The sequence below is a fragment of the Gobio gobio genome (genome assembly GCF_949357685.1).
Source record: "Gobio gobio genome assembly, chromosome: 13".
NCBI lineage: Eukaryota > Metazoa > Chordata > Actinopteri > Cypriniformes > Gobionidae > Gobio > Gobio gobio.
Genome location: NC_137106.1, coordinates 53457517 through 53481507, shown reverse-complemented (window position 1 = coordinate 53481507; position 23991 = coordinate 53457517). Strand labels below are relative to the sequence as shown.

At 37.7% G+C, this 23991-nt stretch overlaps 1 protein-coding gene across 2 annotated transcripts in view; it reads left to right on the top strand.

The window, feature by feature from the left end:
* cdin1 (CDAN1 interacting nuclease 1) overlaps window positions 1-22017 on the top strand; it is a 130958-nt gene extending 108941 nt beyond the window's left edge. For both annotated transcript variants that reach the window (XM_079833759.1, XM_079833758.1), the window contains exon 12: window positions 19961-22017. In XM_079833759.1, the coding sequence (XP_079689885.1) occupies window positions 19961-20078 (118 nt within the window). In that variant the 3' untranslated portion in view covers window positions 20079-22017. The remainder of the gene's footprint in view (window positions 1-19960) is intronic.
* The last annotated feature ends 1974 nt before the right edge of the window (window positions 22018-23991 follow it).

Genomic DNA, 23991 nt, shown 5'->3' with positions numbered 1-23991 from the left:
CAGACCTGTTTTCTCATTGGACGCTCTCTGGATGGGCTTCACTTATTTTTAGGGTCCTTTTCCTGTGTTTTTTCTCCTGGATGTCTGACAGCCAGCTTGCACACCTATTCATAAGCGCTCTTCCTCCGGGAACGCAGCGATTCAGATTCAGCGTTGAAATGCGCTTTTAGCGTCTCTGGACTTTTTTTTTTTAAAGGATTATAGACACATTCCGGTTATTTGTAGCAAGACTATTAGAGGAAAAGCTTAAGAAGTAGCACGTTTTAAACAATGTCTGCAATATGATCTGGGGATTTTGAAATCCTACAACAATATTATACCAATTTCAACTGTTTCCGCATTATGTTCACCTGTTACACACGCTTAGACATTCAGTTTCACTTTATGTTAAGGTGTCATTGTTACAGTGTGATGATATATTTAGGTACTGAGTCGTATTCATTAACTACATGTACTTACTATAGGGTCAGGGTGTATTGGGTTAGTTGCATGTAATTATGCATAATTTACTGTTATTACTATGGTAAGTACATGTAACAAGGACGCTGTAAAATAAAGTGTTACTGGACATGCCTTCAAGTTATGATAGATTTACTGGAGAAGAGGAGAACTGAGCGGCTGAGCCTGGTTACTCCCAAGGGTTTTTCTCCATTACCACCGTCGCCTCTGTCGCCTTTGGCTTTGGCTTGCTCAGTCGGGGACACTAAATATTCAACTATATTACTGATCAGCTCATTTCAATTATCATAGTCATAATTTATAGATAAAATGTTGAAAATATGATTTTAAATGTCCTTATTATTAGATAAAAAGTCAAAAATATGATTTTAAATGTCCTCATTATTAGATAAAAAGTCAAAAATATGATTTTAAAGTCCTCATTATTTGATAAAATGTCAAAAATATGATTTTAAATGTCCTCTTTATTTGATATAATGTCAAAAATATGATTTTAAAGTCCTCATTATTAGATAAAATGTTGAAAATATGATTTTAAATGTCCTCATTATTAGATAAAAAGTCAAAAATATGATTTTAAATGTCCTCTTTATTTGATAAAATGTCAAAAATATGATTTTAAATGTCCTCTTTATTTGATAAAATGTCAAAAATATGATTTTAAATGTCCTCATTATTAGATAAAATGTTTAAAATATGATTTTAAAAGTCCTTATTATTAGATAAAATGTTGAAAATATGATTTTAAATGTCCTCATTATTAGATAAAATGTCAAAAATATGATTTTAAAAGTACTCATTATTAGATAAAATGTTGAAAATATGATTTTAAATGTCCTCATTATTAGATAAAATGTTGAAAATATGATTTTAAAAGTCCTTATTATTAGATAAAATGTTGAAAATATGATTTTAAATGTCCTCATTATTAGATAAAAAGTCAAAAATATGATTTTAAAAGTCCTCATTATTAGATAAAATGTTGAAAATATGATTTTAAATGTCCTCATTATTAGATAAAAAGTCAAAAATATGATTTTAAAAGTCCTCATTATTAGATAAAAAGTCAAAAATATGATTTTAGAAGTCCTCATTATTAGATAAAATGTTGAAAATATGATTTTAAATGTCCTCATTATTAGATAAAAAGTCAAAAATATGACGTGCTAAGTCATAATTATAAGATAAAATGTTGAAAAATATGATTTTAAATGTCCTCGTTATTAGATAAAATGTTGAAAATATGATTTTAAGTCATAATAGTGAGATAAGTCGAAAATACGACATGCTAAGTCATAATTATAAGATAAAATTTTGAAAAAATTATTTTAAATGTCCTCATTATTAGATAAAGTCAAAAATATGACATGCTAAGTCATGTCAGTTGAAATCATGACTTTAAAAATTCAGAGATAAAAATTCTAAACTTTGGATTTAAAGTCAAAATTATGACTTGCAAATCTAAAAAATTATGATTAAAAGTCCTAATCATGAAATGAGATTTCTAAATTGTGACCCAAACACGCACTAAGACATTTAAGAGATGAAATCATGTAATTTAATTTTTTGATTCACACTAATTGTTTTCATTTTGAGCAATTTATTTTTTTACATGCGTTTTTGAAATCAGTTTTTACAACAGAAATGAATCAATCAAAAACTGAACTGATGTCCTGTCATCAGTGTGAAGCTGAAGCGTGTGTGTGTGCGTGTGCGTGTGTGTGTGTGTGTGAGATAAAGGGACTGGACTTGAGAAGTAATCTTAAAGCAGTAAATGAGCTGTGATGGAGCTTCAGAGATGATGGTGGAGAAGGCAGTTCTTCTGCAGTTGTCGTGTTCATGGGAAGGTTTCTCTCTCTCTCTGGCGCCTGCGCTCGGGTTACACTGCGAACGCTGATGATTACAGAGGGCTAGCACAAATTGGAAACACATTAGCGAGCAGGGCTAAGAGCGGGATTAGCCGCTACAGCCGGCCTGACACCGAATGGAGGCCATTCTGAGGGATTTGTTTGGATGCCCCCAGAGAGAGCGGCTAATTATTGACTCGGGCTTCTGGGAGTTCAGCATCTAACAGGTTACAGGAGCTGATAATCCCAGTCTGATCTCGTCTGGAAGCCAGCGGCCGCTGTTCAACTGCTTTTACTCACTGGTCTTGACTAATTGATTGTGGAATCATTTATTGTCTGCGTTTGGCTCTTTTATTATGGACCAGAGAAATGAAGTGCTGTAATGTCATCTAAAGAGTCTGTTAATGAATTCGCAGGAGCTCTGAATGAAAGCTTTCGCCCGTTTATGTGATGGAAAGCAGCTCTGAGGTCAATGGAGACTGAACCGCAGGTCACCCGACACTCGATCTGAGGCGCGGGGTCAAAGGTCAGCCTCTTACGAGCCCACAGTCCACCGGAGTTCTTCAGGAACACAGAAACATCTTCCACACGTCTAATGAGATTTCAGCTTTATCTTCCCGTTTCTGCATATGATCAGACTTCCTGAGGGAATCTCTTCACCCCAAAGTCAGGAGGAAATATAAGAAATGACCCCAAATGCTCATTGCAACAATGCAAAAACATTGCTTTTATACGTCGTGGAATTATTCGTGGCTGCTTGACATTTTTAAGTACAAAAATTTTTGATGTTTAAGACATTTCATGAAACTGAATCTTATAAAATCTTATTTTGATGAGTTAAAGCAATGTAAAAACATGTGCATTAAAAGTCCTGTTACAGGATTGTTTGATTCTAATGCAGTTTTTGAGAATCGAATATGAATCACGATCGAAAGTCAGTAATTATATATATATATATTAGGGATGCAACAATACAGTTAGTCCAGGGTTCAATACACACCTCGGTTTTTAACCACGGTTTTCGGTTCGGTTGGGTTCTGATGGCTTGTCACATCAGTTTTTTGCTATTCTATTCTTAGGGCGACAGGAACAGAAAGAGGTTAAGGAGAAAATAGTCTTTCTTTATTTTACTTTAAAGAATTGAAAAACCTTACTTATACTAAAAACTTTACTTTAAAAAAAACCTTGTATTCCTAGTGTATTGTATAAAATAAAAAAATAAAATAAAAATATATATATATATGGTTTACACTGGCAGCTCAGAGCTGTACAGCAGAATTAAAGTATGAGATTGAATGAATAAATGTAAAAATAAAACACTACATAGACTTCACTATAAAACATACACTGATTCTTATTAAAGCTGCTGTATTAGTTCTTCAGTCAAGAGCAGAGAGAGATTTTCTCTTTGTCTTTTGTTGTTGTATTAACATTAAATGGATATTTTACTCAAAAATGAAAATTCTGTCATCGAGAAATGAATACAGGTTTGAACAATATTAGAGTGAGTAAATAATGACATTATTTTAGAGGTGAACTGTCCCTTTAAGGACGGCGTGTTCACTATAGGCTGCGGCGCTGTCAATTAAAGACCTGCACTCATCTAATATACACACACACACACCGATTTTACTTTCGCTTTAGATATAACCGACTGTGTTTATGTTAACCTTGTGTGTATTTGACAGTATTAGCGCAGTAAGACGACTACTTAGTCCAGTAATCACGTGTTTGACAGGCGTTTAGTGCGCGCGCTCGGAAAAGCGCATGATAAAACCGCACACGCGAATGAGCCGGCAAGACTTTAAAACACATGCAAATAATGAACTTTGGGGATTGTGGATAACTCTAGTGTGCTGTGAGTATAACTCTAACACTAACATGTGATGTGAATGTATGTCACGTTGTTCAGTATATTGTGATGGAGGCAAATGATAGAATTTGTTGAAAAATAATTAGTTAAATGAAAACCGAAAAGTTCAATATTATATTGAGTATTGTGGCATCCCTAAGATATATATAATCAGGGCTTGACATTAACTTTGTCTCTCAGCAGTCATTGTGGCTAGTGGATTTCCAAAGTTAAGTTATTTAAATGAGCTCTGTAAACACCCAAATCAAGTCTACAGGAAATATATAACATGACAGGTCATCAAATAGGCCTATTCATCTGTGTAAAGCTCTAGCAGTTGCTTGTCTGAAAAAAAAAATATTGAAAACAATACAGCTGTGGCACATTTAAATCTAGCATATTTTCATGTGATTTGACAGTTTATTTTATTAAATATCAAGAATCTAAAAAGTGTGACTGTTTTATGACTGTAATGGTGCGTTCACACCAGACGTGAATTAAGCGTTAAGCGCGAGTGATTTGCAAAGACGCGAATAGACATTCTGTGGCGCGATTCACGCAAACTCCGGCCCTGTGAGCTCTAGCACCCTGCAGACAGTTCCGGCTGTAAACACTAGATTACAGAAAATACTGGAGAAAAGAGTTTAGTCTGGATCATGTGTGCAAGGTTTATTCAGATGGATCTGAAGGGAGGAAACCAATGAATTATTTTCTCCAGTGTTTTCTGTAATCTAGTGTTTACAGCCGGAACTGTCTGCAGGGTGCTAGAGCTCACAGGGCCTGAGTTACACACTTTCAACAATCAATTTAGAACCAAAAAATCAAAAAACGCCATTTTGTTTGTCTGTTTTTTTAAATATTTAATATGTTTATTGTATCACACACAACATATGCTATAATATTTATCACTTTCAGAAGTGTTTTAAGTAATTTCAGGGTTTTTTGTAAAATGACACAGGGATATTGCATTTATACCACTGTATAAGCGGATGGGGGGGGGGGGGCGTAAATTACATATAAAAGGTCATATGTACAGGGTCCGCAGAGTTTAAGTGGTTAACTTAAAATAAGTAGGTAAAGAGCGGTAATGAGCAATATTAAACATTATATAGATGACAGAATTCTGATGTAGATAACAAGACGGGTTCATCAAGTTCGTCGAAATGATCCATCCTCGATCACTTTTAGCCAACTCCCCTCAGCTAGCGCGTCTTTTGGAAGGGACTAGCAGTCTTGTCACCTGACCTGAATACTGTGTGCTGATTCGCTAAAACGGTTCACTAACCGCAAAGGTGCTTGTGGGTTTCTGCTGTAAAACGTGAACTCCGTGACAATACCGGCTTTTGTGACGAAACATGTTTAGTGTTCAGAACGTGCGATATGTGGAGAATAACGGAGAATTTAAACATAATGTTTATCGGTTTCTGCAAATGAACTCATGTCAAATGTTTGCGATAACACAAGGAAGCATGCCAAATTTTTGACTATCATTTTTGGCCAGGCCGTCACTAGGCCCTTTTTAGACTTAAACTTCTGTCCAGCCCCCCTAAAAAAATGTGTGATTAACCTTTCAAACATATGAGCGCACATCAGAAGCAGAGGTGTGTGTGTGTGTGTGTGTGTGTGTGTGTTGATCTGAGCTCTCATTGGTCCGTCACCGCTCGTCAATGTCAAAACATTTGAGAAAACCAATCAGATCAGAGTGGGCGGGCTTTATGTTCACAGAAGCTGCTGAGGCTGAGCTGAACTTTAGCAGCGACTCGACCTCAAGTGAGAGATATGAAGATAAACTAAACGCTTCATATCTGAGCTGAAGTCAGAAATGATAAACAAATGACAGAAATATTCAGCCAAATTAATAAACTTTTGTCTAATTTCGCCATTTTGATTTGAAATAGGCCTATGTAATGTCATTTATAATGTAATTAACAAACACGAAATATTAACAAAGTAATATTAGTAATAAATGTGTGCATATTGTAAATTAATAATTCCATGTGTAGCTCTCAGTAAATAAAGCTCAGTTTTTTCAGGCTGTATTGGGCATAAGATTAGTAATGAATGTGTGCATATTGGAAATTAATTTAATAAATGTAGTTCCCCAGCTTTCCTGTTAGTCTTCAGTAAATTAACATGTCTACAAAAATGATTCATAAAACATATAAATATCAGTTAAACATATGTTTACTGTCTTCACTGACAAAAATGGAAAAACTGTATCAGTCATATCTGCCTTTGACATGATTTTCAAGCTGTTATCTCATTTTTTGGCGTTCAGAACATCTTAAAATGCAGATCATAGAAATCAAAATGTTTCCCCCTAACCTCATATTTGGGATCTCTGATTATAAACCTGCCTACATTGTATGATTAAGGGATGTGCAATATGGTCATGCAGAATGAGGCATTAATATTTGCTTATTTATTAAGTGTTAAGTATTAATAAACAGCCAATATCCTAATATGCATACTAATAAGCTGCTAGTTAACAGTGAGAATTGTACCCTAAACTAAAATCGTACAAAATGAAATTCCTACAAACGCTAAATTATGAACCAGCGAAAAATGTATAACTAATGTTGTAGTCATGTATGTTTTGTTTTTCAGTCAGCTTTTTGTTTTTCTATGCAAGTAGTTTTCGTCTAATATTTAGTGTTGTGTTCTTCCCCCGTATTGAACAAATATAACATCTTTTTCTGAGATAGTGATGGTTTAATGGAACTGGTCATTAAAGCAGGGGTGAAGGTGATGGATCTGCATATTCCCCTTCCCTCTTCATGACTGCGGTGTGCCGTCACCTTCCAGCCGGAGGAAATGATGTGGCTAAATCTGGAAGTGCCATCTCCAGTCATTATCACAGACGGGTCAGGCGTTTATTGGGTCTCACCTCACCGATAGCCTGGCGATCATTAATCCATAAGCACGAGATAATGAGCACTGAACAGATTTATGCAATTACGGCCACATGGCGGATGGAGCTCTTTAATGAGCTTATCAATATGTGTGGCGGGTTCAGGGTTCGAGCGGCCGTTAGCCGGCCCTGATGGGACTCAATGAGACGCGAGCGCTGTTTCTGAGGCTTTTAGATAGAGCGCTTTAATCCGGCTTTAATACTGGGGGTAAATTTCACTTCCTCTGCGAACGATCAGAGTTATACCTGGAGGAAGATCGCTCGCTCTTTACGGCGTAATTACAGCGGCCGTGTTTTGCTCATGGGCTCCATCATGGCTGATATGACTGATACAGTTTTTCCATTTTTGTCAGTCTTCAAGAACAACAGCTCAAACAGAACCAGACCAGCGTCAGACGAGGATGTCAGGATGTTGTGATATTTATGGAGAAGGTTGTGTATTTATTTAACATCCTGTTTGTGCGAAGGCCTTTGGTTATCGAGCGCTGCTGAACGCTGGCCCTTGGTGACACACGTGAGACCTTGAGTCCCTCCTGCCCCCTGAGACCCGGTTCCAGCCCTATAAATAAACACCACTTCATCACCAGCTGAGCGGAGAGGAAGCCCTGGAGAACTCAACTCTCCTCTCTGCGTTGAGTCTCTTCATATTGCGAGGGGTGTTCCAGGTTCAGGATGATGAAGCCGTCAGGTTGGCTTTTTACCAGGTCATTTCCACTGTGGCCCAACGGAAAGCCTCCCGATACCTAGAGCTGCATAAAGACACAATCCTCCGATTCACAGCAAACGGCTTAAGCCTTCTTAATAATAGTCATTGCTGAAATCCTGAAAAATGTTCAAGTGAAAGAAGAATCGATGGCCAAGCACTGCGTTTAGCAATCAGTCCTTCCAGAAAAATGCGGCTTTTATTTGTGATTGTTGCGGGCAAAAATCCTTGATTATGCGGCACGTTTTCTTAAAAAATGCGATGGAAAATGTGGGATATTTATGCGATAAAATTGAGGGAACTTGTGGGTTTGATGAAAAAGAGAAAAAAAGCACTACATCACAGAAAGTGCTGGGAATATTTAAGTTCTCATCTTGTTTTATTGAAGACCTTAATAAACACACGGCTCAAATTTACAAAACATTAAGCCAAACAAGTTCTGTAGCTTTAAAAAAAGAATATGCTACAACTTCTGAAAAAATGAATACATTTCTTCCAGTTTTACAGAGGTAGCTTTACAACATTTGAGTGCTTCCAATGCACAACGTGCAATCTCTTAAAGGGTTAGTTCACCCAAAAATGTAAATTGTGTCATTAATGACTGAGCCTCATGTGGTTGGACACCCGTCAGACCTCCGTTCATCTTCAGACACAAATGAAGATATTTTAGTGTAAATCTGATGCTCTGAAAGGCCTCCATTGGCTCAACTTTACACTCTCAAGACCCTTAAAAGACACTAAAGACTAAAGTTACAAAGTCCATCTCACTACAGCGGCTCAACTCTCCTACCTCACATCTGCCTTCACTTTGTTATTTGCACTACTGACTGTTTATTACAGTAACAACTGTTTACTTATGCATTCTGCACCACCATACCGTAACTGGATAATGCTCATCTGCACTGCCGACTGTATTTACAGTAACAATGTTTACATTTGCATTTTGCACCGTACTTCTAACTGGAATATGCAACCACTTTCCACTGCACTTTTACACTTTCTTTCGGATAGCTCTGTCCATAATTTATTGTACTAACTTAATCCACTGCTATATTCCTCATATTAGCCTAACATATTATTGTATACCTCTAACTGTAAATTCTGTTCAAGTAATAACCGTCTGTATATTTATTCATAGTACATATTCACCTGTAAATTCTGTTTATAGTAATAGCCATCTGTATATTTATTCACTGTATATATTCATCTGTAAATTCAGTTCTACTTATAGTAATAACCATCTCTCTACTTATACATATTTATATATATTCAGAACATTTTTATGTCCTGCACTTACGCAACCATTGTATATCCTGCACTTGCTGCTATTGCACTTCTGGTTAGACCTAAACTGCATTTCGTTGCCTTGTACTTGTACTTGTGTAATGACAATAAAGTTGAATCTAATCTACAATAACTTTATGAAGACGACAATAGTTTCTGTGCGCAAAAAAACCCTAAATAACGACTTATATAGTGATGACGATTTCAAAACACGGCCTCATGAAGCTTCGAAGCGTTATGAATCAGTGAGCCGATTCAGCGGTTTGAAGCGTTATGAATCAGTGAGTTGAATCAGCGGTTTGAAGCGTTATGAATCAGCGAGTCGATTCAGCAGTTTGAAGCGTTATGAATCAGTGAGTCGATTCATGATTCGGATCGCGTGTCAAACTGCTGAAATACGTGACTTTGGCGATCCAAACCGCTGAATCGACTCGCTGATTCATAACGCTCCAAACCGCTGAATCGACTCACTGATTCATAATGCTTCAAACCGCTGAATCGACTCACTGATTCATAACGCTTCAAACCGCTGAATCGACTCACTGATTCATAACGCTTCAAACCGCTGAATCGACTCACTGATTCATAATGCTTCAAACCGCTGAATCGACTCACTGATTCATAACGCTTCAAACCGCTGAATCGACTCACTGATTCATAACGCTTCAAACCGCTGAATCAACACACTGATTCATAGCGCTTCGAAGCTTCATGATGCCGTGTTTTGAAATCGGTCAACACACCCTTTGGTCTTTTGCTGTTATTTTTGTTGGCAGATGGGAATCTGCGTGCTTCATCATGGTTTCAGCGATATCTATGGTTTCTCCACGGGGTTTTGCAGCTTGTCGATGACGTTCACGTCGGGTTTTTACGTCACTTCAAAACGGTTCCCATGGCAACAGGTGGAAATGGCGGCTCTTGTGTGAAGTAAACAAACATTTTTCTTCAACTTTCTACTAATATATATCTGACTTTTTTGCAACGAAAATGCGGGGATTATGAAATCATGATAGCCCCGCTAATTTTGCACGTGGAAATAGGCAATTTACGCTGCGAAAGTGCAGCGTATTTGAAAAAATGCAGCCCCCGCATAAATATGCGGACTTTGGCTGATTATGCATTAAATCATGCGATCGCATAATCGCGTTTTTCTGGAGGGACTGAGCAATGGTGTCATGTAGGATTTCTGCACTATAATCACCGTAACCTTTCCCATAATTCACAGTAAGGTGATGTCACACATAGCTCCCAATTTCCCAATTTTTTAAGTGACCCTGGACCACAAAACCAGTCATAAGGGTCTGGATTTCTCAATAAATCATCTTTCATTGATGTGTGGTTTGTTAGGATTGGACAATATTTGAAAATCTGGAATCTGAGGGTGCAAAAAAGTCTAAATATTGAGAAAATCTCCTTTAAAGTTGTCCAAATGAAGTCCTCAGCAATGCATATCACTACTAATAATACATTTATGATATTAAAATTAACCAAATATCTTCATTGAACATGATCTTAATATCCTAATGATTTTTGGCATAAAAGCAAAATGGATAATTTTGACTCGTGCGATGTATTGTTGGTTATCGCCACAGATATACCCGAGAGACGCAGGACTGGTGTTGAGGTCAAGGGGCACATATGGAATTAAGTAAAGTCTACTTAACTAAGTTAAGTAAAATTAACAAAGAAAATATGTAATTTTAACTTGGCCAGTAAAAGGTTGAGTAATTTCTATTTAGTTGAAGTTTCCTTTGCGATACCACACTTTTAAAGTCTATGCTTTACTTAGAAACATCTGAGTAAATAACACTCCATATCTACACCTGAACACAGAGACGCAATACTTACACAATGGACGGTGTTTGAGTATGAATGTGTCGTTTTGAGGAGAAAATGAACTCCAAATGTCACAAAATGGCTAAACTAACAACAAAAGCAATGACGAAGCGGTGTAAATCCAGCTGGAGAACAGCCAAATCAACCCTTAATTATTCAACCCCAGTGCATGATGGGAACACCAGTATCAGAAAAGTTGAGTAGTCTTACTTCATTTTATGATGTTAAGTTTTACGCTTTAATTTCTACACGCTCGAATTGAGCACTAATGTAGAATTCTTGCCTGAACTGACTTTTTCATGTAGAAATAATGTTTTTTTCTGCAGTATTTATTTCACAGTATTTGATAGTACAGTATCAGAGACGTTATGTATTCTATTAATCAAAATGAATAACCATTGTTGCAATATCAGGAGCATTAATGATTTGTCATAATGTTTCAGCCCTGTCCTGTTTTGTATTTTATAATTGATATACTTCATGTGGGCGTTGTAAATGTACATGAATCTCCTAACGTCGTGTCACACGACGAACACACACGAGCCATGAAGATGGGGTTTTGCAGTCTAAAGATGGGGTTTTGTATTAGTAACAATCTATAGTATCCTGAAGTAATTGGTTACATGTAAAACACGATTAATCAGGTTATTATAAAAATAGCTCTTGTGATGGTAGTAGAAAATCAATACTGGCTCTTAATGGAGTTCATTTCTGACCCTGAGTTAACACTAAAATGTATCCTATCTATTGTATAAAAGCATCTTATTGATCGTATTTTGAATGAATCATCCATGCAGGTTTAATTTTTCTTTTTTTTCCTCTTTTTGACCTGGTCATTTTTATTCAAAACATGGCTCTTCCAGTGAAGCGTCAGTCATTCAGTGCTCATAAGCCCCGCCCCCTTCATACACTTCAGAGAACCACGCCCACATCTCCGCATCCAATCAACAACCCATGCATAGAACCAAGTCCCGGCCTACTTTTATATATATATAATTATATGTGTGTAATATAAATATAAAGTATGTTAGACCCCTGCTCACAAATGTTCAAAAATTAGTTATTATTTTCACATTCTCTATTAAAAAAAACCTTTGAAATGATGTATGACTTGATGGCTGAGCTAAATCAGGGAAGTACATTTTGAAAAAAATCAAGTTAACACGCCGCGAATATCCGCCAAAGCTCAGATTTTTCAACTTGCGCAAATCACGCATCAAATGATCAATTTGCGCGAATCGACTTGAATTTTATAGACTTAACATGTAAATCAGTTGCACGAAACGCTTTATTCGCGTCTGGTGTGAAGTGTTTTGAACTCATCTAATTTGTATTTGACCAAACAGACCCTTAAGTCATTTCAACTCAATTTTCCTCATAAACACAACTCAAATACTTTGAGTCGCAGAAACATAATTCAACTGAGTAAGCGCCAATAACAATAACTCAAGTGAATACACTCATACGACATGCATTATCTATTTCACTGTATGTAATAAGCAGAAGAGACGAAACTCAATCCTGCTCTAAACGCCTGTCAGTCACACATGGACAAATACTAACACCATTTTAGATGTTTAATTTTGATCACTCGAGCAGTGTTCATTTTGACAGCAAATTTTGATTTAGTTTGAGTCATATTTTAGTCTCCTGAATAGTTTTTAGTTTTAGTCTAGTTTTATTCTCCTAAAATCTAATGAGTTTAGTTCAATTGTAATACATTAAGCATTTAAGCGTCACATAACCGACTGACACTTGAACAACATTCTGACATCATTTTGTTTTTGACATTAAAAATACACGAAAGAGCTCAATTCACTTTTTAAAAAACATCTATATAGTTTTTATAACTCTGTATTTCTGTTTTAGTTAGTAGGCCATATCAGGTTAAGCTAAAGCTTCAAATAAGTTTTAATTTCAGTTAACATTTATTTAATTTCAAGTAATGAAGATTGTTTTAATAGTTTTAGTGAACTATTATAACCCTGATACTTTATTGAATATGTGTCTAATACTGGTCTTTCCTCCTGACTATGAATTAAATGGGAATTAAATTAAATGCAGTTTGTGTAATCAAAAACGTAAAAAAACATAATTTAGTGTCATTTAAGTGTTTCTGTTAATTTGTACCTTCAATATTAGTAGGCTATTGTAGTTAGACTCCCATAGTTTACAACATTAGTTCAGAGATTAGTTTTCCTTGAGAAAAGTTTCCTTGTATTATACCTGATACATATCCAAAATAATCCATATTGAATGGAATTGTGAAATTGGTGTCAATATCCAGCAGGGTTGCCAGGTCCCAGATATATTTCTAGCCCAATGACAGCTCAAAACCCGCCCAAATAGAATGAAAACTAGGGCCTAAAAATAAACATTTTTAAAGTGATCACAGGAATAAATTACTTTTTAAAATATACTCAAATAGAAAACAGTTACTTAACATTTTAGTAATATTTCACAATATAACAGCTTTTTTTGTATTTTTAATAACATAAATGCAGCCTTGGAGAGCAGAAGATACTTATTTAAAAAATAATTATAATAGTACAGTTTCCAAACTTTTGACTGGTATAGTGTGTGTGTGTGTGTGTGTGTGTGTGTGTGTGTGTGTATATATATATATATTAGGGCTGTCAAAAGATTAATCGTGATTAATCGCATCCAAAATAAAAGTTTGTGTTTACATAATATATGTGTGTGTACTCTGTTAATTATTATTTATATATAAATACACACACAAGCATGTATATATTTAAGAAATATTTGCATGTATATACATTTATATAATCTATAATATATATAAATATAAATGTTTTATATATAAAAATATTTTTTTTTTCTTATACATGAATGTGTGTGTATTTATATATAATTATAAATAAAGAAAGATAATCTTAATTCAAACAGAAAACAAGATTATCTTTCTTACCCCATTGGCAGATTATTTAGCTTATTTTAAGCAAAATCTCCCTTAATTTTGAGTTATTTTCCCCCAAACAAGACAAAAACTTTTGCTTATCTAGTAAATGCTTCTTAAAGTAAGATTTTTTAGATATTTGGACTGAAAACAAGACAAAAATACTAAGAAAAGCATTGTTTGCCGTGTGAAGGAGGATCTGAATGCTCAGTGTTATTTAAATTATTTTTTAAAGAAGTCTCTTCTGCTCTCCAAGGCTGCATTTATGTTATTAAAAATACAAAAAAAGCTGTAATATTGTGAAATATTACTAAAATGTTAAGTAACTGTTTTCTATTTGAGTATATTTTAAAATCCTGTGATCACTTTAAAAATGTTTATTTTTAGGCCCTAGTTTTCATTCTATTTGGGCGGGTTTTGAGCTGTCATTGGGCTAGAAATATATCTGGGACCTGGCAACCCTGCTGGATATTGACACCAATTTCACAATTCCATTCAATATGGATTATTTTGGATATGTATCAGGTATAATACAAGGAAAACGAACCTCTGAAGTAATGTTGTAGAGTATGCAGCGGGTGAGCCTGTGATCTGAGAACTGAAGGGTCTGAATGTGTTGAGATGTGGGATGGAGGAAGGTGTCCTCTGGATCTGAGATGACACGCGGAGGGCTGTAATTAGTTATTCAATTACGCTGCGATTATGTGTGTGCATGGATGGGGAGGAGGCCACTCACTCTCCTTCAGCTTTGTGTTCTTAAGTGCTGCGCTCTCATTAAAATGCCTTTTTAACCAGCATGGCACCTGCTTTAGAGTCAGGCGCGGGCGCTCGTTACGCTAATGGCAGTGTGTGTGCCAGCGAGGCGTCCCACTCGCTCTGCCCGCTCCAAATTAGCTACATTTCACAAACAATTTCACCGACTCGTTACGCAGTCAGATGTTTATTGGAAGATCACTGACTTCCCCCGAGCGATACTTGTGCCAGATTGAGGTGGCGAAGCGGTGGCCCACATAATAGACCTCGATTATAATTGGAGCCCTGTGTCCGTTTATGCCTTTATTTATGGAACCTTTGCATTGAAGTACAGCGGCCTTTGTGTTTCTGAAGCGCTGTGGACGCCTCCCTCAGGGGAAACAGGCCATTAAAGCCCTCGCCGCCCTGCTCCTGTTCGCCTGACATCCAATCAAATCACACGGCAGATTCTTCTGCCCTCTTCACAACCCAGCCTTCAGTCTGTGTGGCGTCCTATTGCGATGAACATGGGTTTACATTCAGTGTGGGCACATCAGAGAGACGGCATTCATTCACCGACTAGATCCGCCACACCAACAGGACATGTTTTGGATGTTGGTGTTGGGAATCAGTTAAAGGGAAGAATGAAGATTAGCCCATGATTTCCTCTCCCTCAAGTCATCCGAGGTGTGTATGACATTCTTCTCTCAGACGAATAAAATCTGAGTTATATTACAGGCTAATCCAAGCTTTAGAACTGGATTCATAGTTGCTCTGTTTTTGAAGTCCATTAAAAGTGCATCTGTGCGTCATATAACTGCTCCAGCGGCTCTGGGGTGTTAATAAAGGCCTTCTGAAGTGAATCGATGCGTTTCTGTAAGAAAAATATCCATATTTAAAACTTTATCAAGTAAACTTTCGGCCTCCGCCTTCCCTGATCAATTTATGGAGAAAGTGTTGAAAGTTCCCCTGCGAATGGAAAGACTAATGCTGCATTCACATCAAACGCGAATAAAGCGTCTGGCGCGAGTGATTTCAATGTTAAGTCAATGGAAAGGCGCGTTGACGCGCGTCTGGAGGTCCCGCGGCGCGGAAGACGCGTTTCGCGCGGCGCGAAGGACGCGAATCCGCCTCATTCGCGCGTCCAGTTCGCGCGAATTGGACGCAAATTGAGCGTCTTGCGCGATACGCGCGTTACACGCGAGTGGTGCTTTTGTGCATTCATGCGTTTGAAGCGAATTCGCATCTGACGCCCGAGTTGAAAAATTGGAACTTTGCCGTCAATTCGCGGCGCGTTAACCAATCAGGAGCCTGCTCGCTGCGGTCACATGGTGAAGTGATGTGATGAGAAACCCCGCATAATTTCAAAATAGAACTATTGTGTCACAAAATGTAGTTTTAAGACTTTTTCTGGTGAGAATGTGGTTTAAAGCTCAAATCTGTGGTTTATTTATAAAGAGAGCACCTATTTAAAAAAATAATCTTGTGTTTGTGGAGTTGTGAGATCCAGGCGATCACCGGGCGATCAGCGCTCATTAACCCCGGCGAGAGCAGCCTTTCCTCAGCCAGTCCTTCTGCATCTGCTGCTGCTCTGATGGCCTGTAGTGGCTCATCTTGTGTAGATCTAACGGCCGATCTTTTCTCATGAATCTATAATTTGTTGTCTGCCAAATCGTTTTGACTGAGGGTAAAGAGAAGTTTCATAACTTTATATTTTAAGGATATTTAAATATACATGCAGTGAAGATAATGTAGGCGTTGCCTGGACCACATGTGTGTGGCTATTAATGTTTAATCTATATGTTTAATGAAAATGAAAAGAGTCAGAGGTGTTTTATGACATATTTCTCCTGGAGTGCCTTGAACGCGCGTCAATTTCACTTCAAACGCTCGATTTCACGCGCGAACACTTTGAATGCATTCGCGCGTCCACGGCGAATTGGACGCACGAATGCATTCAAAGTGTTCGCGCGTGAAACTAGACGCGATAGACGCGATTTTGACGCTCAATTCGCGTTTGGTGTGAACGCAGCATAACGCCACCAGGTCCGCTCGTCATGACGTCACACACACATCTGGAGTTTCACTTTCAACATTCAACACTTTTCCACGGAAATCAATCGGCTGGAACTCTAAGTTTTAAATATGGATATTTTTCTTACACAAACGCGTGGATTTGCTTCAGAAGGCCTTTATTAACACCCCAGAGCCGCTGGAGCAGTTATATGACGCACAGATGCACTTTTAATGGACTTCAAAAACAGAGCAACTATGAATCCAGTTCTAAAGCTTGGATTAGCCTGGACTTTTGTAATATAACTCAGATTTTATTCGTCTGAGAGAAGAATGTCATACACACCTCGGATGACTTGAGGGAGAGGAAATCATGGGCTAATCTTCATTTTTGGGTGAACTATCCCTTTAAGAGGACTTTACGGGAACATCACACATCTCCGAATGTAAACGTCTATGCACACGATGAGTTTTATCACTGACCACAGTTTTCAGCAGATCTCCATAACTTTGACTAAAAATATCTTAACGTTCGAGATTTGTTCTCACTTTCTCAGAAAACAACACTTCATTTCTTCATCTCCAGTAAATGTGTCTTGATTTAAGGATGTTCAGATATTTGTGCTGGAAACTAAAATCCTAGATATATATATTTTTTTTTGCGGTTCATGCAATAACATTTTGCAATCAAATTTAGGGCCTTATTAACTTATTTTTTGTTTCATAGCTTATTCTGTTGAAATGTTTCTGAGCTCTGTTGTAATGGTTAAATGACATTGTGTTAATCAAGCATGTCTGAGTAATTGGAATCATAACCACTATCTGAATTTAAAAAAGTGCTTTACCCACATACACTGGAGTAAATTGATAAAAATTTCTCATGCTTTATTTCATATTTCATACCCAATGACAGAGATTTGTTCTTGTTTTAAACATAAACTCACTTTCTCTGAAAACAACACTTCATTTCTTCAAGTTGCATCTCTAGTGTCTTGATTTATGGATGTTTAGATATTTGTCCTAAATAAAAAAAATATATATATATTTTTTTGCAGTTCATGCAATTTAATTTCGTAATCAAATTTAGGGCCTTTTTAATGTACTGTGTGTTAATGGTTAAATGGCATTGTGTTAATCAAAACGCATGTCTGATTAATTGAAATCATGAAACAATTTATTAAAAGTTTAACAAAAAATAAAAAAAATATAGGGCCCTATGAAATACGTTTTCTTTTTTCTAAAGATTTTTGGCACAATTAGTGTTGCAAACTATCCAGGATTTTTGGTAACTTTTGGAAATGTTCAGCCCTTTTGTAACCTTAAGTATAATCCAGTCTGATTGGCTGACTTGATGCACCTTCCATTTATTGTGGCGTCTGTGTTTTTCTGTCCAAGTGGACGGATCTTCCAGTGAGGATCAGACTTTATGTTGACAGTCAAAAGTCTGCATGAGACTGCGGTTCACACACAGTTCAGTTTAGACACACACATTTTCTGACCTGATTCAGTCGTTGTCGTGTAGATTACTAACAGTGACCTGATGTTAAAGGATTCATTCACTTTAAAATGAAAATTAGCCCATGATTTACTCTCCCTCAACTCATCCTAGGTGTGTGTGACATTCTTCTCTCAGACGAACACAATCAGAGTTATATTAATAATGTCCTGACTCCTCCAAGCTTTATAATGGCGAAAAAGTGAATCTATCCATCATAAAAGTGCATCTGTCCATCATAAAAGTGCATCCATCATCATAAAAGTGCATCTGTCCATCATAAAAGTGCATCTGTCCATCATAAAAGTGCATCTGTCCATCATAAAAGTGCATCTGTCCATCATAAAAGTGCATCTATCCATCATAAAAGTGCATCTATCATCATAAAAGGGCATCTGTCCATCATAAAAGTGCATCTGTCCATCATAAAAGTGCATCTGTCCATCATAAAAGTGCATCCGTCCATCATAAAAGTGCATCTGTCCATCATAAAAGTGCATCTGTCCATCATAAAAGTGCATCCATCATCATAAAAGTGCATCTGTCCATCATAAAAGTGCATCCGTCCATCATAAAAGTGCATCTGTCCATCATAAAAGTGCATCTGTCCATCATAAAAGTGCATCCATCATCATAAAAGTGCATCTGTCCATCATAAAAGCGCATCTGTCCATCATAAAAGTGCATCTGTCCATCATAAAAGTGCATCCATCATCATAAAAGTGCATCTGTCCATCATAAAAGTGCATCTGTCCATCATAAAAGTGCATCTGTCCATCATAAAAGTGCATCTGTCCATCATAAAAGTGCATCTATCCATCATAAAAGTGCATCTATCATCATAAAAGGGCATCTGTCCATCATAAAAGTGCATCTGTCCATCATAAAAGTGCATCTATCCATCATAAAAGTGCATCTATCATCATAAAAGGGCATCTGTCCATCATAAAAGTGTATCTATCCATCATAAAAGTGCATCTATCCATCATAAAAGTGCATCCATCCATCATAAAAGTGCATCTATCCATCATAAAAGTGCATCTATCCATCATAAAAGTGCATCTGTCCATCATAAAAGTGCATCTGTCCATCATAAAAGTGCATCTGTCCATCATAAAAGTGCATCTGTCCATCATAAAAGTGCATCTGTCCATCATAAAAGTGCATCTATCCATCATAAAAGTGCATCTATCCATCATAAAAGTGCATCTGTCCATCATAAAAGTGCATCTGTCCATCATAAAAGTGCATCTGTCCATCATAAAAGTGCATCTGTCCATCATAAAAGTGCATCTGTCCATCATAAAAGTGCATCTGTCCATCATAAAAGTGCATCTGTCCATCATAAAAGTGCATCTGTCCATCATAAAAGTGCATCTGTCCATCATAAAAGTGCATCTGTCCATCATAAAAGTGCATCTATCCATCATAAAAGTGCATCTATCCATCATAAAAGTGCATCTGTCCATCATAAAAGTGCATCTGTCCATCATAAAAGTGCATCTGTCCATCATAAAAGTGCATCTGTCCATCATAAAAGTGCATCTGTCCATCATAAAAGTGCATCTGTCCATCATAAAAGTGCATCTGTCCATCATAAAAGTGCATCTATCCATCATAAAAGTGCATCTATCCATCATAAAAGTGCATCTATCCATCATAAAAGTGCATCTGTCCATCATAAAAAGTGCATCTATCCATCATAAAAGTGCATCTATCCATCATAAAAGTGCATCGTCTGAAAGTCATATACACCTAGGATGCTTTGAGCGCGAGTAAATCATGGGATCGATTTGATTTTAAAGTGATTTAATCCTTTAATATGTCAATGTTTGCTAACATTTGTTCAACAGTATTTCCCCATGTGTGAGTTGTTCAGAGAGTGTGTGTGTGTGTGTGTGTGTGCAGGTTTGGCCCAGGTCTGGTCATCTACTGGTACGGGTTTATATCAGAGCTGGACTGCCAGCGTGAGCGAGGGATCCTGCTGAAGGACGGCTTCCCCTCAGACATCATAACCCTGAGCTGATGGAGTCACGGGGACGTTTGCTGGTGAGGATGTGAATCCGGAAGCACTTTAGCTTTTCCTGCAGCGCGAGAGAATCTGCCATGAACTCCTGCTGAACTCCAGACCAAACCCTGCAGGTAAAGCGGCGTCTGTCGCCGGCTCGCTCGCTGTGGGACGGCTTGTGTTTAGCTCTAATAAAGGTGTGAGTTCTTCATAGATTCTGTGTTTATCTTGAGAGTGACGCTCTCCAACACTTCCTCTTCCGCTGAGAGATAACAGAGATATGAGCGCTTCCTGTTCTCCGTTAACCCTCTCGACATCCAAACCCCTGCAGCTCAACACCAGCCCTGCGTCTCACGGGGAATCTGTGGCGATCGCCAACTATACATCACACACGTCCACATTATACACTCTCCTTTGAGCCAAAATCATTAGGATATTAAAGGGATAGTTCACCCAAAAAAGAAGATTAGCCCATGATTTCCTCTCCCTCAAGTCATCCGAGGTGTGTGTGTCATTCTTCTCTCAGACGAATAAAATCTGAGTTATATTACACAAGTCCAGGCTAATCCAAGCATTAGAACTGGATTCATAGTTGCTCTGTTTTTAAAGTGCATCTGTGCGTCATATAACTGCTCCAGCGGCTCTGGGGTGTTAATAAAGGCCTTCTGAAGCGAATCAACGCGTTTGTGTAAGAAAAATATCCATATTTAAAACTTAGAGTTCCAGCCGATTGATTTCCGTGTAAAAGTGTTGAATGTGTAAAGTGAAACTCCAGATGTGTGTGTGACGTCATGACGAGCGGAGCTGAGCGTTAGTCTTTCCATCCGCAGGAGAACTTTACACACTTTCTCCATAGATTGAACAGGGAAGACGGAGGCCGAAAGTTTACTTGATAAAGTTTTAAATAAGGATATTTTTCTTACACAAACGAGTCGATTCGCTTCAGAAGGCCTTTATTAACACCCCAGAGCCATGTAGAGCAGTATATGACGGACAGATGCACTTTTAATGGACTTCAAAAACAGAGCAACTATGAATCCAGTTCTAAAGCTTGGATTAGCCTGGACTTTTGTAATATAACTCAGATTTTATTCGTCTGAGAGAAGAATGTCACACACACCTCGGATGACTTGAGGGAGAGGAATTCATGGGCTAATCTTCATTTTGGGTGAACTATCCCTTTAAGATCATGTTCCATGAAGATATTTGGTGAATTTTCATATCATAAATGTATTATTAGTAGTGATATGCATTGCTGAGGACTTCATTTTTTTCTCAGGCATATGTTTAATTTGATATTAATTTTTAAGTCTTAAATATTGTTTTATATTGCATGATGTTCTTGTCTTAATTGTATTACTTTTGTTTGGTTTCTTTTGATATTTTATTATTAGTGCTTAACTTGTATTGTATGGGGATGTTTTGTTTGCTATATTGTGCAGCACTTTGGTCAGCATTTATGCTGTTTTAAAAGGGCTATATAAATAAACTTGACCTTGACCTTGAACTTTAAAGGAGATTTTCTCAATATTTAGACTTTTTTGCAGCTTAAGATTCCAGATTTTCAAATATTGTCCAATCCTAACAAACCAGATATCAATGGAAAGATGATTTATTCAGCGTTCAGATGATATATAAATCTCAATTTCCCAAAAATTGACCCTTATGAGTGTTCCAGGAAAAAATGGCTCAGTTTTATTCCGAGACCAAACTGAGCAAAATATGTTATTAATATAGACAGAAAGACGACATTCTGATGCGTGTGATGTACATCAGTGAGACTTTATAACAGGGCAGCAGATACTTATATAAAATGCATATCAATATCTGCCAATATGTCTTAGTAAGATTAAATTTAATGATTAGTTTATAATGCAAAGATGATTGACAGATGAATAAATGTATGTAATCTATAAATTAAAAATTAAAGCTCAGTTGAAATATTACTAACAATATGAAAGTTATTGTTGCGTTTGCTTGATAAAGTCAGATTTGACCTAAAGACGCTGACGGAGGACACCTGGACAACTATAAAACCGTCTGAACTTTCCAGAGCTCGGCTGGGAAATGTCAGTAAAGCGTCTGATTTGTTACCCATAATCCTCTGAGCTTGATTCAGACGGGGCCTCAACACAAAGCTCTTAACACAGGACAGAAAGACGTCATGTAAACGCAGCCTTGGTGAGCAGAAGAGACTCTTTCAGCTTTATAGCCCATCACGTGACCGTGAACAAGCATGCGTGATCGGTGTGTGTGAACATCCTGCGGGTTTGGAGAGTACCTCTAGTGTCCCACACACACACACACACACACACACACACACACACACACGTGAGAGCCGTCGGTCCATCATGAGTCTGAACAGGAAGCAGATCTGCAGCTGTTTCTGCTCACTCATTAACATATTCATCTGTCGGCAGAGCAGCAGGTGTGTTATGATGGGCTGCTTCACTCACACACACACACACACACACACACACACACACATTAGCTGACGTCACAGCTGAGGTTTCAGCTCTAATCCCGTTCCTCCACACACAGATGAGGATCAGTCATTACACGAAGAGAACTAGATCTAATGTTTTATATGATACTTTTGTGGCTAAAATATTGAAGTCAGTGGTGAGTTGAACATTTGTTATAATTGAGACAAAACTTGAGTGAAAGAAATGATCATAAATACAATAACAGTGAAATATTATAATAATGTGGATCAGCTGTGAATAAACAATAAAGTGATTTATTCCTGTGAACTTATCATATTTGCTCCAGTCTTCAGTGTCACATGATCCTACACTAATCATTCTTTTTATGATTTATGATTATTATCGATCTTTTTTTTATGAAAATGTGATGCATTTTATTTTTCATGATTCTTTGATGAATATAAAGTTCAAAAGAACAGCATTTATTTGAGATATAATCATTTTGTAACATTATAAATGACACTTTTGATCAATTAAATATGTCCTTGATTAATAAAAGTATCAATTTCTTTCAAATAAAAAATCTTATTAACCACTGTACGCTTCTGGGTGGAGTTTATATTTACATGCACTTGTATAATTTCTCATCTTTGCAAATAAAAGTGGCACGTGTTGGATATTGAATGTGATGTCTGAGGAGCTCGAGTCTCCTCTGCTCTGGGTCTGATGTCTGAGGAGCATGAGTCTCCTCTGCTCTGGGTCTGATGTCTGAGGAGCATGAGTCTCCTCTGCTCTGGGTCTGATGTCTGAGGAGCATGAGTCTCCTCTGCTCTGGGTCTGATGTCTGAGGAGCTCGAGTCTCCTCTGCTCTGGGTCTGATGTCTGAGGAGCTCGAGTCTCCTCTGCTCTGGGTCTGATGTCTGAGGAGCATGAGTCTCCTCTGCTCTGGGTCTGATGTCTGAGGAGCTCGAGTCTCCTCTGCTCTGGGTCTGATGTCTGAGGAGCATGAGTCTCCTCTGCTCTGGGTCTGATGTCTGAGGAGCATGAGTCTCCTCTGCTCTGGGTCTGATGTCTGAGGAGCATGAGTCTCCTCTGCTCTGGGTCTGATGTCTGAGGAGCATGAGTCTCCTCTGCTCTGGGTCTGATGTCTGAGGAGCATGAGTCTCCTCTGCTCTGGGTCTGATGTCTGAGGAGCATGAGTCTCCTCTGCTCTGGGTCTGATGTCTGAGGAGCTCGAGTCTCCTCTGCTCTGGGTCTGATGTCTGAGGAGCATGAGTCTCCTCTGCTCTGGGTCTGATGTCTGAGGAGCTCGAGTCTCCTCTGCTCTGGGTCTGATGTCTGAGGAGCTCGAGTCTCCTCTGCTCTGGGTCTGATGTCTGAGGAGCATGAGTCTCCTCTGCTCTGGGTCTGATGTCTGAGGAGCATGAGCCTCCTCTGCTCTGGGTCTGATGTCTGAGGAGCATGAGTCTCCTCTGCTCTGGGTCTGATGTCTGAGGAGCATGAGT